Source organism: Hyperolius riggenbachi, chromosome 6 (genome assembly GCF_040937935.1).
Source record: "Hyperolius riggenbachi isolate aHypRig1 chromosome 6, aHypRig1.pri, whole genome shotgun sequence".
NCBI lineage: Eukaryota > Metazoa > Chordata > Amphibia > Anura > Hyperoliidae > Hyperolius > Hyperolius riggenbachi.
Genome location: NC_090651.1, coordinates 383624803 through 383639376, shown reverse-complemented (window position 1 = coordinate 383639376; position 14574 = coordinate 383624803). Strand labels below are relative to the sequence as shown.

The following is a 14574-nucleotide window of genomic DNA, read 5'->3' as shown; positions in this document are numbered from 1 at the left end:
CTTTAAGAAAGCCCCAAATAAGTATGGAACCTAAAACGCTTCTTGTCTCGGGTTCCCTTTAAACTGTCCACATTACATTGAGAGCCGGAACCCACCAGAGCGATTTTCTAAGGGTTTAGGGAGAGATTCAAACTGCTAGCGATTTCCCTAAACGCTCAGCTAATGTTAATGGATGGGCCAAATTCCACTGGAGCGATTGAGATTACCAAATTGCAAAACATGCAGCAAATTTTTTTTTAGCGTTTCTGCAATGTAACATATATAAACGCTGGCGTAATCACTCATCAAAGCCTACAGAGCCCTTTTCCACTACAGCGTTTTAATCGCAAATCGCTAGCGATTTTAAAATCGCTACGGTTTGCTAAATAACATAGGAATCGCGATAGGTAATTTCCACTACCGCGATTCGTTTTTACTTAATTGCGATCGTGCCGTGGAGCCATTATTGCTGCGATTTTGCTATGCAATGCATAGCATAGCAAAATCGCAAACATTGGGAAACGTTGGCCACAGGAATAAAATATACACACCTGGGGCTTCCTCCAGCCCCCTCCGGCCTGATCCCTCCCATGCAGTCTTCTTCTAACTGCCCGTTCGCCCCGGTACTGGCCCTGGAAAATCCGTCAGTTGGGGGCGGGGCCCGTCAGTGCATGTGCAGTCCGGCCAGGCGCGTTCCCATGTCTCAGGAAGCATTCTGCGCCTTACGCAGAGTGCACCCGACGACATGAACGCAACAGAAACACTGCGATCGTGCCGCGGAGCCATTATTGCTGCGATTTTGCTATGCAGTGCATAGCATAGCAAAATCGCAAACGTCAGGGAAATTGCCGGGAAATTTTGGACTTTGCTGAATCGCAATCGAACACTAGTGATTGCTGGTGGAAAAGGGCCCACAGAGGGATTTTGCTAGCGTTTTGAAGTTATTGCATACTGTAAAAAAATGTAAATAAATTGAAAGGACCAATCAGAATTAAAAACGATAATCGCTTCTTAATCGCTGGCAAAAACCTTAGGGCTCTTTTCCACTATGAAATGCGATCGCGATTCCAATCGCGATTCCAATCGCGTTTCAATTTCCACCATGCGATTGCGATTGAGCTACTATACTCATTATAGTTCAGCTCAATCGCATACAAAACGCGGCAGGACAACGATTCCGCTTTGACCAAAATCGCAATCGGATCGCACTAATGGAAATTGCTGCTGCAGTTTCCATTAATTTAATGTACCTTGCGATTTGCGATCAGAAGCAAATCGCAGGCTAGTGGATACACTTTTTAAAATCGTTACCGCAATCGCTCATGAAGTCTCTTACAGAGCCCATACAAAACGCTAGCGATTGCCATTTGCAGTGGGTTCCAGGCCTTGCTTTAGGACAGGGAGAGGACAGTTTCAACTATGCATGCTGGGCTTTGTAGTTCTCAGCAGCATCACAGCTCAGCCAGGCCAGCCGAGCGCTAGTGTTGTCCGGATCATGAACGATTCGGATCTTTGATCCGAATCTATTTTATGAGTCGATCATCCGAATCATCAAAATGAACGATTCGGATCGCAAAAGGGGCGGGGCCATGAGCGACACGCCCCCTCTCAGCGGGCAGCGGGGTCCTGGAAGCAGGGATCGCTCTGTTGGATGGGTGCCAGCCTTGCAGGGACAGGTAGATGAGAGAGAGGGGACATGGGTGCCACTGCCAGATATGTGTAGAGCACACATACTGGCTGCAATGTGCTGCTCATTTTAGGCTGTCTGTTCCGTAGTGCTGCACAGTGATCACATTGGAAGCTTTTGGCTCAGCACAGCTCAGTAACTTTGCAGACACTGTGATTGAAAGGCAATATAATCCTCCTGCACTCGGCACTAAACAGCTGCACTTATCTTCTGGGAATGCTTTCTTTCACTGTACGACCTTTTCTTTCAAAGTGTACAGATGAACATATAGGTGAAATATATGTAAAGCATATGACTTCAGCATGTGGGTATTACGTGCAAACATTTCTGCTCTCTGCTCATCCCTCTTCCGTCCACTCCCTGCCCTCTGTCCATCTTCTCCCCTTCTCTGTGTGTCCACTCCCTCCCCTTCTCCTGTCCACAGACCTGTCCTGCTGTTCATTTCACCCCCGAATGCTTCCGGTAGTAAAATGATCCGAGATTCGGATCAAAGATCCGGATCTCTTCAATGATCCGATTCGAATCATCCGGATCATTGAAGAGATCCGAACTTCCCATCTCTACCGAGCGCCCCATGACGCGTACGTGACAGACTATGCAGAGGGCGGAGCTACAGACCACGCCCCTAAAACCCTGAAAAGACAGTTGTATGGGCGTTTCTCTTGTGACAGGAAACATCCCGGCTCCGCCCCTCCCGCCATTCTACAGAGCGCGCATGAGCATACGTGCGAGCGCGGTTCATGTGATGTGACAGAGGTGAAGAATTGTGGGCGTGGCTCAAGTGACAGGAGGACGTGTTTCTAGCCAGGCCCCTTGTGCTGAAAAGCGCGACCAGGGCAGAAGAGAGAGCATTTGTGGGCGTGGTTGATGTGACAGGCACGCCCCTCGGCTTTGTAATCCTGTGGCTGTTAGTGCGCTGTGTGGGCGTGGTTGATAGAACGGGAGGCGGAGTGGGCGTGGCTGCCCGAGGCGATAAGAGGGGCGTACGTATAGTGACCGGCTGCAGTGAGCGGAGCAGCGGTGTGACCGGTTATGGGGAGTCTGTCAGTCATTCATCAGGTGCTGGTCGGGAGTGTCAGGCGGTACAGCGCGATGGCTGCAGCCGGGAAGGGGCTGCTCTTCAGGCAGGTGAGACTGGCTGATATACAGTGTGTGTAGCACTGACATCTTCTGCAGCACATTACAGAGTACATAGTCATGTCACTGACTGTCCTCAGAGGAGCTCACACTCTAATCCTACCATAGTCCTAGGGTAATGTCCTACCATATTATTATTATGTAATTATATAGCACTGACATCTCCTGCAGCACATTACAGAGTACATAACCATGTCACTGACTGTCCTCAGAGGAGCTCACACTCTAATCCTACCATAGTCCTAGGGTAATGTCCTACCATATTATTATTATGTAATTATATAGCACTGACATCTCCTGCAGCACATTACAGAGTACATAGTCATGTCACTGACTGTCCTCAGAGAAGCTCACACTCTAATCCTACCATGGTCATAGCCTAATGTCCTACCATATTATTATTATGTATTTATATAGCACTGACATCTTCTGCAGCACTTTACAGAGCACATAGTCCTGTCACTGACTGTCCTCAGAGGAGCTCACACTCTAATCCTACCATAGTCATAGTGTAATGTCCTACCATATTATTATTATGTATTTATATAGCACTGACATCCTCTGCAGCACATTATAGAGTACATAGTCGTGTCACTGACTGTCCTCAGAGGAGCTCACACTCTAATCCTACCATAGTCATAGTCGAATGTCCTACCATATTATTATTATATATTTATATAGCACTGACATGTTCTGCAGCACATTACAGAGTACAAAGTCATGTCACTGACTGTCCTCAGAGGAGCTCACACTCTAATCCTACCATAGTCATAGTGTAATGTCCTACCATATTATTATTATTATGTATTTATATAGCACTGACATCTTCTGCAGCACATTACAGTGACATTACTGACTGTCCTCAGAGGAGCTCACACTCTAATCCTACCATAGTCATGTCACTGACTGTCCTCAGAGAAGCTCACATTTTAATCCTACCATAGTCATAGTGTAATGTCCTACCATATTATTATTATGTATTTATATAGCACTGACATCTTCTGCAGCACATTACAAAGTACATAGTCATGTCACTGACTGTCCTCAGAGGAGCTCACACTCTAATCCTACCATAGTCCTAGTCTAATGTCCTCCCATATTATTATTATGTATGTATATAGCACTGGCATCTTCTGCAGCACATTACAGAGTATATAGTCATGTCACCGACTGTCCTCAGAGGAGCTCACACTCTAATCCTACCATAGTCCTAGTCTAATGTCCTACCATATTATTATTATGTATTTATATAGCACTGACATCTTCTGCAGCACATTACAGAGTACATAGTCATGTCACTGACTGTCCTCAGGAGCTCACAATCTAATCCTACCATAGTCATAGTCTAATGTCCTACCATATTAGTATTATTATTATTATTATTATTATTATTATTGTTATGTACTGGGGGGAAAACACAAAGACAACGGGAGCCCAAATTGTGCAGTATATCACAGGTAGGTGGATAAAGTGTTTGAAAAGGGAATACTCACAAAGCTGGGTTGCACACGGGGCAACCGACCACTTCAAGCAGATGGAGTGTCTTATACCTGACTCCACTCAGGTAAGCCAGTGGTCCTGGAGTTAAAAACACTAAAAACTAAAAGGTTGAGGTGGCTTATGTCAGACAACACACTTGGAGTAGAAATGTTTATTAATAAACACAGGCAATTCGTTTCGTGGGCTCTAGCCTACTTCCTCAGGCCAAATAAAGTGCCACTGCAGTCTAATAGCCGCATGTGAGGTGCCTCGAATGTGGCTAATAGACTGCATTGGCACTTTTTTGGCCTGAGGAAGTGGGCTAGATCCCACGAAACGCATTGCCTGTGCTTAATAAACATTTCTACTGAGTGAGTTGTCGTCTGAGGTAAGCCACCTCAACCTTTTAGTTTTTAGTGTTTTAAACTTTTTATACTCCATTGGGTGCCTCTTTACTCCTATATTATGTATTTATAGAACACTGACATCTTCTTCAGCACTTTACAGCAGGGCTGTGGAGTCGTGGAGTCGGAGTTGTGGAGTCGGAGCAATTTTGGGTGCCTGGAGTCGGAAAAAATGCACCGACTCCTAATGAATTTGTAACTGTAATTAAAATAGAAAATATGATAAAATGTTCTATTTCTCAGATAATAGTCATTAAAAATAATGTGTATATATACAGTAATAGCTGTGCTTAGTCCACAAAAATGACATAAACCAATCAAAATTAGTTACTTGTGCTGCTTCAATAAAGCAGTCCCCGTATTTTTTAAAGTCAGATATACATATCTGATTGTGACTGTATATATGATGTGTACACAGGAATCTCTTATATATACTAAATAACATCTATGCTGTAAGAATAAAGCCTGATGTGTAGCCGTGTCACTAATAGAGATGGTCAATGAGATTGAAATAATTCTGCACTGATGCTGATTTATGCAAATGTATGCACTCCCTTTGCTGATGAAATCAAATAATTTGATATGTTGTTAAAATTTGGTTTGGTGACTACAAATTAAAGGGTAACTGAGACGGATGAAAAGTAAAGTTTTATACATACCTGGGGCTTCCTCCAGCCCCCTTCAGGCTAATCAGTCCCTCACTGTCCTCCTCCACCACCCGGATCTTCTGCTATGAGTCCTGGTAATTCAGCCGGTCAGCGCTGTCCGGCCGCATGCCGCTCCCACAGCCAGGAACATTCTGCACCTGCGCAATAGTGCTGCACAGGTGTAGTATGCTCCTGGCGGCGGAGTGTGTGCATGCGCACTACGCCCGACTGGCTCAAGTACCTGGACTCATAGCAGAAGATCCAGGTGGTGGAGGAGGACAACGAGGGACTGATTATCCTGAAGGCGGCTGGAGGAAGGCCCAGGTATGTATAAAACTTTAATTTCATCTGTCTCAGGTTTACTTTGTTACACAGTAGTACTATACTCTACATATGCACTCCCCACAGAGCTGCAGGGAATCCACTGAGAATGCTGTGCACATTGAACACAGAGGTGTTGTCTGTTTACAATCTCCTCATTCCCTTGCAGAGTACCTGCACATCTTTCTTACATGTACCCACACTTACATTGCCTAGGGCCTGATAGATGTTCTTTGTTCCGGTTTGTACCTTTACAAGTACTCTTACCAAGGACTAGTTTTAGTCTAAAGGGAATAAATATAGTAGTCTACATATCCTTCTCACTTCAGTTGTCTTGTAAAACTCCTAAGCATTGGCAGTTAAGAGACGAATTTCATGTTACATACTTTTAATCAACAAAATTAGAGTCAGAGTCGAGGAGTCGGTGGAATCCTAAACTGAGGAGTCGGAGTCGGAGGATTTTTGGACCGACTCCACAGCCCTGCTTTACAGAGTACATAGTCATGTCACTGACTGTCCTCAGAGGAGCTCACACTCTAATCCCAACTCTAGCTAGTTATGGTCTTATGTACCAATTGCAGTCTATGGGCTTGATTCACAAAGCCGTGCTAACTGTTTAGCACGGGCATGCTAAACAGTTAGCATGTGAGGTGCCGTTCGCGGACTTTTGAGAGCGCAAAGTGCCGCGATTCGTGCGATCGTTGACTTTTGCGCGTGCAATTTGGCGTGGATCGCGGCAAATTGTGCACGCAAAAATCCGCGATCGCGCATATCGTGGCACTTTGCGCTTGCAAAAGTCCGCAAATGGCACCTCACATGCTAACTGTTTAGCATGCCCGTGCTGAGCCCCATGGAGCAGTTAGCATGGCTTTGTGAATCAAGCTCTTTGTGTGTGAGGGATAATTAACCTTTAACTGTATGTTTTTTGGGATGTGCTGGAAATACGGGCATATTTGGGACAAAAATATAATCTTTCTTTATCTCCATTAGCCAAAAGAAAGGTGTTGATAGATAAAAGTTTTTAACATGGAAGCTTTCAGGAAATTAGTCCCTTTCTTCGGCCTGCTCCTCATTACAACGTTACTTCAGTTCATTGAGACAAGTTTCTGAATGTCATCTTGGAGCATTTTGATGGGGTTCAGGTCTGGACTTCAAACTTCAGTCTTGTCACTGACTTTCCCTCAGAGGGGCTCTCAAGCTAATCAATGCCATAATCCTATGTCCATGGTAGTCTGAGGCTTTCTGTGTTCATGGCATGTGGGAGGAAACCAGAAGGCCCAAAGGAAACCCACACAACTCCGTGTGCTGGTCCAAATTCGAACCAGGGACCGAGCACTGCAATGTGACTGTAGAATACTTTGGCCCCCTGAGGACTTTGTGACTGCAAGGTGTCCAGGTCCTGTGACTGCAAAGCTACCCCAAATCATCGCCTCTCCACCACCGGGCTTCTCAGTTGGCATGAGGTGTTTGTGCTGATATGCTGTATTTGTTGTCCGTTTAAAAAAACATGGTTTCAGAAGTCTTGCGGGTAGCTCAGATGCATCTTTGCAAACTTAAGTTGAGTCGTTGTGCTCTTTTTAGATGACTTCCTCCTGGCAACCCTTCCAAACAAGCTATACCTGTTCAAGTCTTTTTCTAATTGTGCTGTCATGAACTTTAAAATGCACTGAGAACCAGTTTTTTACTTTTTAAAAAAAATCCAATCTCCCCATAAGAGAGGTTCCTAATGTTGTGTGCCGCTGGAGGCGCGGAGGTTAGGGGGAGCACCATTACAAACCTACAGGGTGCTCTGGCCCTCAGCCCATTCAGGATCCTTCATCTTCTTCCGACCGCAGCTTCTGCTGGCATTTGTAGTTAACGGCTGCAATGTATGCTGGGAGGTGCGAGTACAGCGCTGTACTCGCATCTTCTGGACTACATCTCCCAGCATGCATTGCGGCATGTGCACTCGCATCTGATTCCCTGCCGAGAATTACAAATGCTAGCAGAAGCTGCTATCTGCATGAGAAGATGGAGGTTCCCTCACAAGCCTGGGTCGGGGGCAACCTTTGGAAGTATTGGTGTGCTTCCGCCAACAATTGATCGTTCCCCAATCCAGCTGGCCAAATCTGCGAGCGTTGTTTGCGCCGTTGTAAATGAACAGTCGTGTAAACAATTGTCTACACGAATGCGGCGACACTCAATGGGGATCGAAACAATCCTCCATGACTTAATCAACGAAAAAATTGTTTGCAAAAATCGCTTAGCGGGCCTGGGCTTTAAAGTGAACCAGACGTTGGACAAAAGTTTTTATACATACCTGGGGTTTCCTCCAGCCCCATAAGCCTGGATCGCTCCCACGCCGCCGTCCTCCGCTGCTTCTATCCGCCGGTAATGGGTCCCGTACTTACGGCCAGTCGACGCACGCGCAGTGCATCACTGCTGGCGGACGCGGCCAATTGTACGCAAGAACAGGGACTTCTCCATACCCTTACGCATGCGCCTCCATACTACGCAGGCGCATGCGTAAGGATATGGAGGGAGCCCCTATTCATGCGTACAATTGGCCGCGTCCGCCGAAAGTGACGGGACCCGGTAGCGGCGATAGAGACAGTGGAGGATGGCGGCGTGGGAGCGTTCCAGGCTTATGGGGCTGAAGGAAGCCCCAGGTATGTATAAAAGCTTTTTCATTTTTTTTTTTTTTTTTTTTAATACACTGGTCGTCTGTCTCTGGTTCCCTTTAAGTTCATAGCAGATGTCTTCCCTCCTTGGCACTGTTAACACTCCTTAAAAATCCAGAGCAGCAAATTGCCAAAACATAAGCTTTCATAGGTGTGAGCATACATAGGCCTGGCTCACACTAGACCAAAGAGCGGTCCGGTATTTCCTATGTTTATAAGCAAGAAGTTTTAAGTCAGGATGATGCTATTTATTGGCTAACTACAAATGAATAAGAATGAACAAGCTTTCGGCCTTGCAGCCTTCGTCAGGTTTACATCCTGTTAGTTTGCAAGCTGGTGGTACAGACAGCTTATATACATGCAACATCAAAAGGGAAAACAGATATTTTTTTCAAGCATAAATACATCATTAAGATGCCTTAATACAAACAGACCATCTAAATGGGGTAAGATAAGGATCCTTGTTTACTTTATTGCTCACAGACCTGGTATTAGGATTGACCCAGCGATATCGTAAATTCTTAGTTCACCAGTTCAGCTAGAGTGGCTGAGACAGTTCATATATCATCAATCTCATACCAATATATAAAGTTGTTGTCCTTATTCAAACCGTTCTGCACAGCTTTGAACCAATTTATAAATTTTGTTTCTGCTATTAATCGGTCATTTGACGTTTTGAAGCCACCCTTCAGGGCAGTGACACGAAGATCATCCATGCTGTGTCCGGTGGACCGAAAGTGTGTAGCAACTGGGAGTCCAGATTTGGTATCATTAATAGTGTGCCTGTGTCCATTCATACGTTTGCGCAGAGTTTGTCCAGTTTCTCCCACGTACATAACATTGGGGCATTTAGCACACATGATCAGATATACCAGATTGGTGGACCCACAAGAAAATTTACCTTGTACTCTGTACTCCTGTTGTGAACCTGGTATCGTTACCCTGTCAGTGGAGTAAATGTGTCTGCAGGTCCCACATATTTTTTGTCGGCAGGGTGATGTTCCGTTTTGTTGAGGCCTATTCAAAGAGCCGATTGCCGATATGACAAGAGTGGAGGTTTAGGGAATATCGTTCTCAGTCTGTGATCCTTGTGTAAAATGGGATGAAGTTCCTTAGCAATCCTCCTTAAGATTTCCAGGTGTGGGTTGTAGGTGACAACCAAAGGGACACGTTCCTCTTTCTGGTTTTGCTTATATTTCAGGAGTTCAGTCCTGGGGATGTTGCTGGCTTTCCTGATTTGGGCCTCAGCCATGGGAGGACTGTAACCTTGTTTAATGAAAGTGTTCTTAAGGTGATCCAGGTGCTTGTCTCTGTCCATCCTGTCAGAACAAATCCGGTTGTACCTTATAGCTTGGCTGTAAATTATAGAGTTCTTAATGTGCTTGGGATGAAAACTGTCATATCTTAGGTATGTGGGACGGTCTGTAGGTTTGCGATACACAGAGGTTTGTAAGTTGTTACCCCTGATGTATATGGTGGTGTCCAGAAAGTTCATCTCTGTGTGAGAGTAGGTAAGTTTCAATTTGATTGTAGGATGGAAGGCATTGAAGTTCCTGTGGAACTGGAGAAGATCATCCTCACTTGCGGACCAGATGATTAAAATATCATCAATGAAGTGGAAGTAGGCCAAGGGTTTTATGCCACATGCATTGAGGTATTCCTCTTCGATTTTGGCCATGAATAGATTTGCATACTGTGGAGCGAATCGCGAACCCATTGCCACGCCCATCTGCTGTAAACAAGGATCCTTATCTTACCCCATTTAGATGGTCTGTTTGTATTAAGGCATCTTAATGATGTATTTATGCTTGAAAAAAATATCTGTTTTCCCTTTTTTATGTTGCATGTATATAGCTGTCTGTACCACCAGCTTGCAAACTAACAGGATGTAAACCTGACGGAGGCTGCAAGGCCGAAAGCTTGTTTATTCTTATTCATTTGTAGTTAGCCAATAAATGTTATCATCCTGATTTAAAACTTCTTGCTTTTACTGATGGCTAACACGGTACAATACCTTACTGCTACTACTATGTTTATAATGAAAGCATTTCTGAAACATTGTCCGTTCTCACTAGGCTGTTTGCCGTTTATTGCATTTCTTTTGCCTTCTTCTGCATTCTTCTTTATCGCTGTGGCTTTTTGGGTCTGACACTGCCACGGACAGGGTTGGGCGCTGCTATATCGATGGGAACTCCGGAGAAAATGTACTGCTGGGGCCTCCCGTTAGATTGTTCTACACTTGTGTACATTGTGGTTTCTGTTTTGGCTCTTTCCATGTAGTGCATCGGGTCAAGCAAAATGCAGAGTCGAAAGTATGGTGTGGATTGGGCTGAGGCTACTACTGTATAGTGTGAACAGATCCTTAATACCGGTAAATCATTCAATAACACTGTAAGGGGTAAATGGTCTGACACACATATACTAGTGCGGCATGCTAAGAAATGCAGCAGACTGCAAACGAAACTGTGCATGGAATGGAAATGAGCCCATCGTTGTTCGTTAGCATGTGAATTTTTGTTCTAAGAAAGACTCTTAACAAAACGTATGATGGAAATAAAACTCACAGTACGGCAGCGTTCTCACCTGAATTTTTTTTCCTGCCGGGTGGCATGAAAAAGTAGCCGGGTGGGGAGATGAGAATGCTGGGTCGGTGCTTCTGTGCGCAACTCTGCTTACAACATAGGAGGAGGTGAACCGATGACAGCTGGGTACTCACCAAAACTAGCCGGGTGGACCACCTGGCTAAAAGAGCCTGGGGAGAACACTGTACTGTATTTTGCAGCAGATAAGACTCTCTGGACTATAAGACTCACCTCGTGGTCTCCCCCAATCTTTGTGTGCCCTCTGCTCCGTGTGTGTAGTCATAAACTGGGGCAGCACCGGCTCACCTGCTCCAGCGGCGATCACAGACCTCTCCTCTCCCGCACTGCTCCCCTAGTGCCGGCTTCTACTGATGACACGATCAGCAGAGCAGGAGAGGTCTGTGATCGCCGCTGGAGCTGTGGATGACATGAGCTGCGCCGCTGCTGCTGGTAACTATACACTGGAAGCAAATGAGGACAAAATGCATTGAGTCCATATCATCGCGGCAGGTCGGCGGTTCATATCGGTGGGTGTTTGTAAGTCGGGGGGGAACTCCTTGTATTTGGGACATAAGACGCAAGGACTCTTTCTCCCCATTTTTGGGGAACACAAAGTGCAGCTTACATGCTGAAAAATACGTTCACTTCCCTCCAATTTCCCGACTCTTGTAAGGCGAGGTGTTGGACTTGTAACTGCAGCTAATTGTCACACTCCGGGAATATCAGGTACAGAACCAGGTAAGTGTGTATAGAAAGCACTGTGTAGTTCCCGGCTGTGTATGTTGTGCAACAAGGCAGCACAATGCCTCCCTTATGTCGCACGAGAACACAACATATGGGCTCCTCCTGTAACCGGCATACACGGGAACAAGCTTTTTTTTTTTTTTTTCTCTCCTCTGGTCACATTGGGCCACCGTTGTTAGCACTCTCGCCTTGCAGCGCTGGGAATGTAGTGTAAATGTAATACTCCTCTAAGAAGCGGTCTCTAAGATTTATCAAAGTGCCGCAGAGGTGTTTCACCCCCCCCCCCCCCCCCCCTTACTCAGGTAGCAAGTACCACTAGGTCAATAAGAGAGGAGTCACTCTTATAGTGCCCATTCACCGTACAATAAAAACATTCAATTTTCCCATTCATTTGACCAAAACGATCAAATTGTAAAGGTTTAAAAATCTTTTTTTTTTTTTTTTTCGATCAAGATAAAATAGATTATCCTGTTGTTTTTTTTTTTTGGGGGGGGGAGGGTTTCCCATTAAAAATCTGATTGGACATGTTGGAAAAATCTTTATAGTCAATCTAACAAAATTATCTAATCGAAAAAAATTGTAACATGTAAATATGGGCACCATAACAGAAATCGCGGGGGAAAAATTTCCCCCACATGCAAATCTTTCTTTGTGCTGCTTGTTTAGTGCTTACAGGACAACTGTAGCAAGAGATATGAAGCTGCCATAGTTTATTTCCTTTTAAACCATACCAGTTGCCTGGCGGACATGCTGATCTATTTGGCTGCTGTAGTGCCTGAATCACACCAGAAACAAGGATGCAGCTAATCTTGTCAGATCTGACAATGTCAAACCCCTGATCTGCTGCATGCTTGTTCAGGGGCTACGGCTAAAAGTATTAGAGGCAGAGGATCAGCAGGACAGCCAGGCAACTGGTATTGCTTAAAAGGAAATAAATATGTCAGCCTCCATATCTCTCTTACCTCAGTTGTCCTTTAACTGGAAGTCTGCAATTAATTGGCAGTAGCATTTTTGGCATCCCAGCTTAGTCCTTTCAGTGCATATTACAAATGGAATTAGAATTAGATCAGCAGCTTCTTGACCTTTTTTTGCTATACCGTATATACTCGCATATAATCCGACCCCCCAACTTTCACCTCAGATATCAGGATAAAGTGATTGACTCGCATATAGGCCGAGGGTAGGACATTGCAACAGCCACCCCTATATAAAATGAAATAATCACCCCATGTGAAATGCAAGAATCACTCCAGTACAACTGGCATAAGGTTTCTATAACCCCCAAATTAATTGCAACAACCACCCAAAATGAAGCTATCACCTCTATGCGCAATGCAAGGAACAGATGTCTGCAGCACTGTAATAAGATCTATTAATGGTACATGTAGGAGCACAAGATAATATAGTATAGCAGTTATGAGGCTGACAGGTGGCTGTGGACACACACACACACACACACACACACACACACACACACACACACACACACACACACACACACACACACACACACACACACACACCACACACACCACACACACCACACACACACCACACACACCACACACACCACACACACACCCCACACACACACCCCACACACACACCCCACACACACACCCCACACACACACCCCACACACACACCCCACACACACACCCCACACACACACCCCACACACACACCCCACACACACACCCCACACACACACCCCACACACACCACCCCCACACACACACCCCACACACACCACCCCCACACACACCACCCCCACACACACCACCCCCACACACACCACCCCCACACACACCACCCCCACACACACCACCCCCACACACACCACCCCCACACACACCACCCCCACACACCCCACCCCCACACACCCCACCCCCACACACCCCACCCCCACACACCCCACCCACACACACACCACCCACACACACACCACCCCCACACACACCACCCACACACACACCACCCACACACACACCACCCACACACACACCACCCACACACACACCACCCACACACACACCACCCACACACACACCACCCACACACACCACCCACACACACCACCCACACACACCACCCACACACCACCCACACACCACACACACACACACAGCACTGTCATGCCTACTTACTCCCAGTGCTTACCAGTAGCTCATAAAGATAGAGGACATCTGTCCAGCCTACTTTTTCCCTGCTCTCACAGGACAGCTATCCTGCCTGCTTTTGTCCCCCCGAGTGACCGTGTGTGCAGGATTGCCTGCTTTTGTCCCCCGAGTGGCTGTGTGCAGGCTCACCTGTTCAGGATCGGGTCCTGCAGGATCCATGGGTGATCGTGCTGGAAAGCGAGACATGAGCTCCTCCACTTGCGGGTCCCGCTTTGCCTGCACGTGGGTGGCCAGGGCACTTGAAGAATCCGATCGGGGAACAGAGAGGAGAGAGTGCATCACAGAGGAGAGAGCGCAGGACGAGCGCTGGACCATTCAAATCACTGTGCGCTCGACGTCCATTTGTCACCGCTGCATCGCGTCACCGTGAGCAGTGTCCTACATATGCTTCGCCCATTGGCTGGAATTGGCAAGCATATGTGGGACACTGCTCACGGTGACGCGGTGCGGCGGTGACGAATGGACGAGCACACAGTGATTTGAATGGTGCAGCGCTCGTCCTTCGCTCTCTTCTCTCTGATGCACTCTCTCCTCTCTGTTCCCCGATCGGATTCTTCAAGCGCCCTGGCCACCCACGTGCAGGCAAAGCGGGACCCGCAAGTGGAGGAGCTCATGTCCCGCTTTCCAGCGCGATCACCCATGGATCCTGCAGGCGCCGATCCTGAACAGGTGAGCCTGCACACACGGCCACTCGGGGGGACAAAGGCAGGCAAGCCTGAACGCATACGGCCACTTGGGTGGGGACAAAAACAGG

General features: G+C 46.5%; 1 protein-coding gene across 1 annotated transcript in view; it reads left to right on the top strand.

Moving 5' to 3' along the window:
- The first annotated feature begins 2624 nt into the window (after positions 1–2624).
- The window catches only part of ETHE1 (ETHE1 persulfide dioxygenase), a 29262-nt gene continuing 17312 nt past the window's right edge, over positions 2625–14574 (top strand). Inside the window, exon 1 of the mRNA XM_068243330.1 lies at positions 2625–2794. Coding sequence (XP_068099431.1) covers positions 2699–2794 — 96 coding nt within the window. The 5' untranslated portion in view covers positions 2625–2698. The remainder of the gene's footprint in view (positions 2795–14574) is intronic.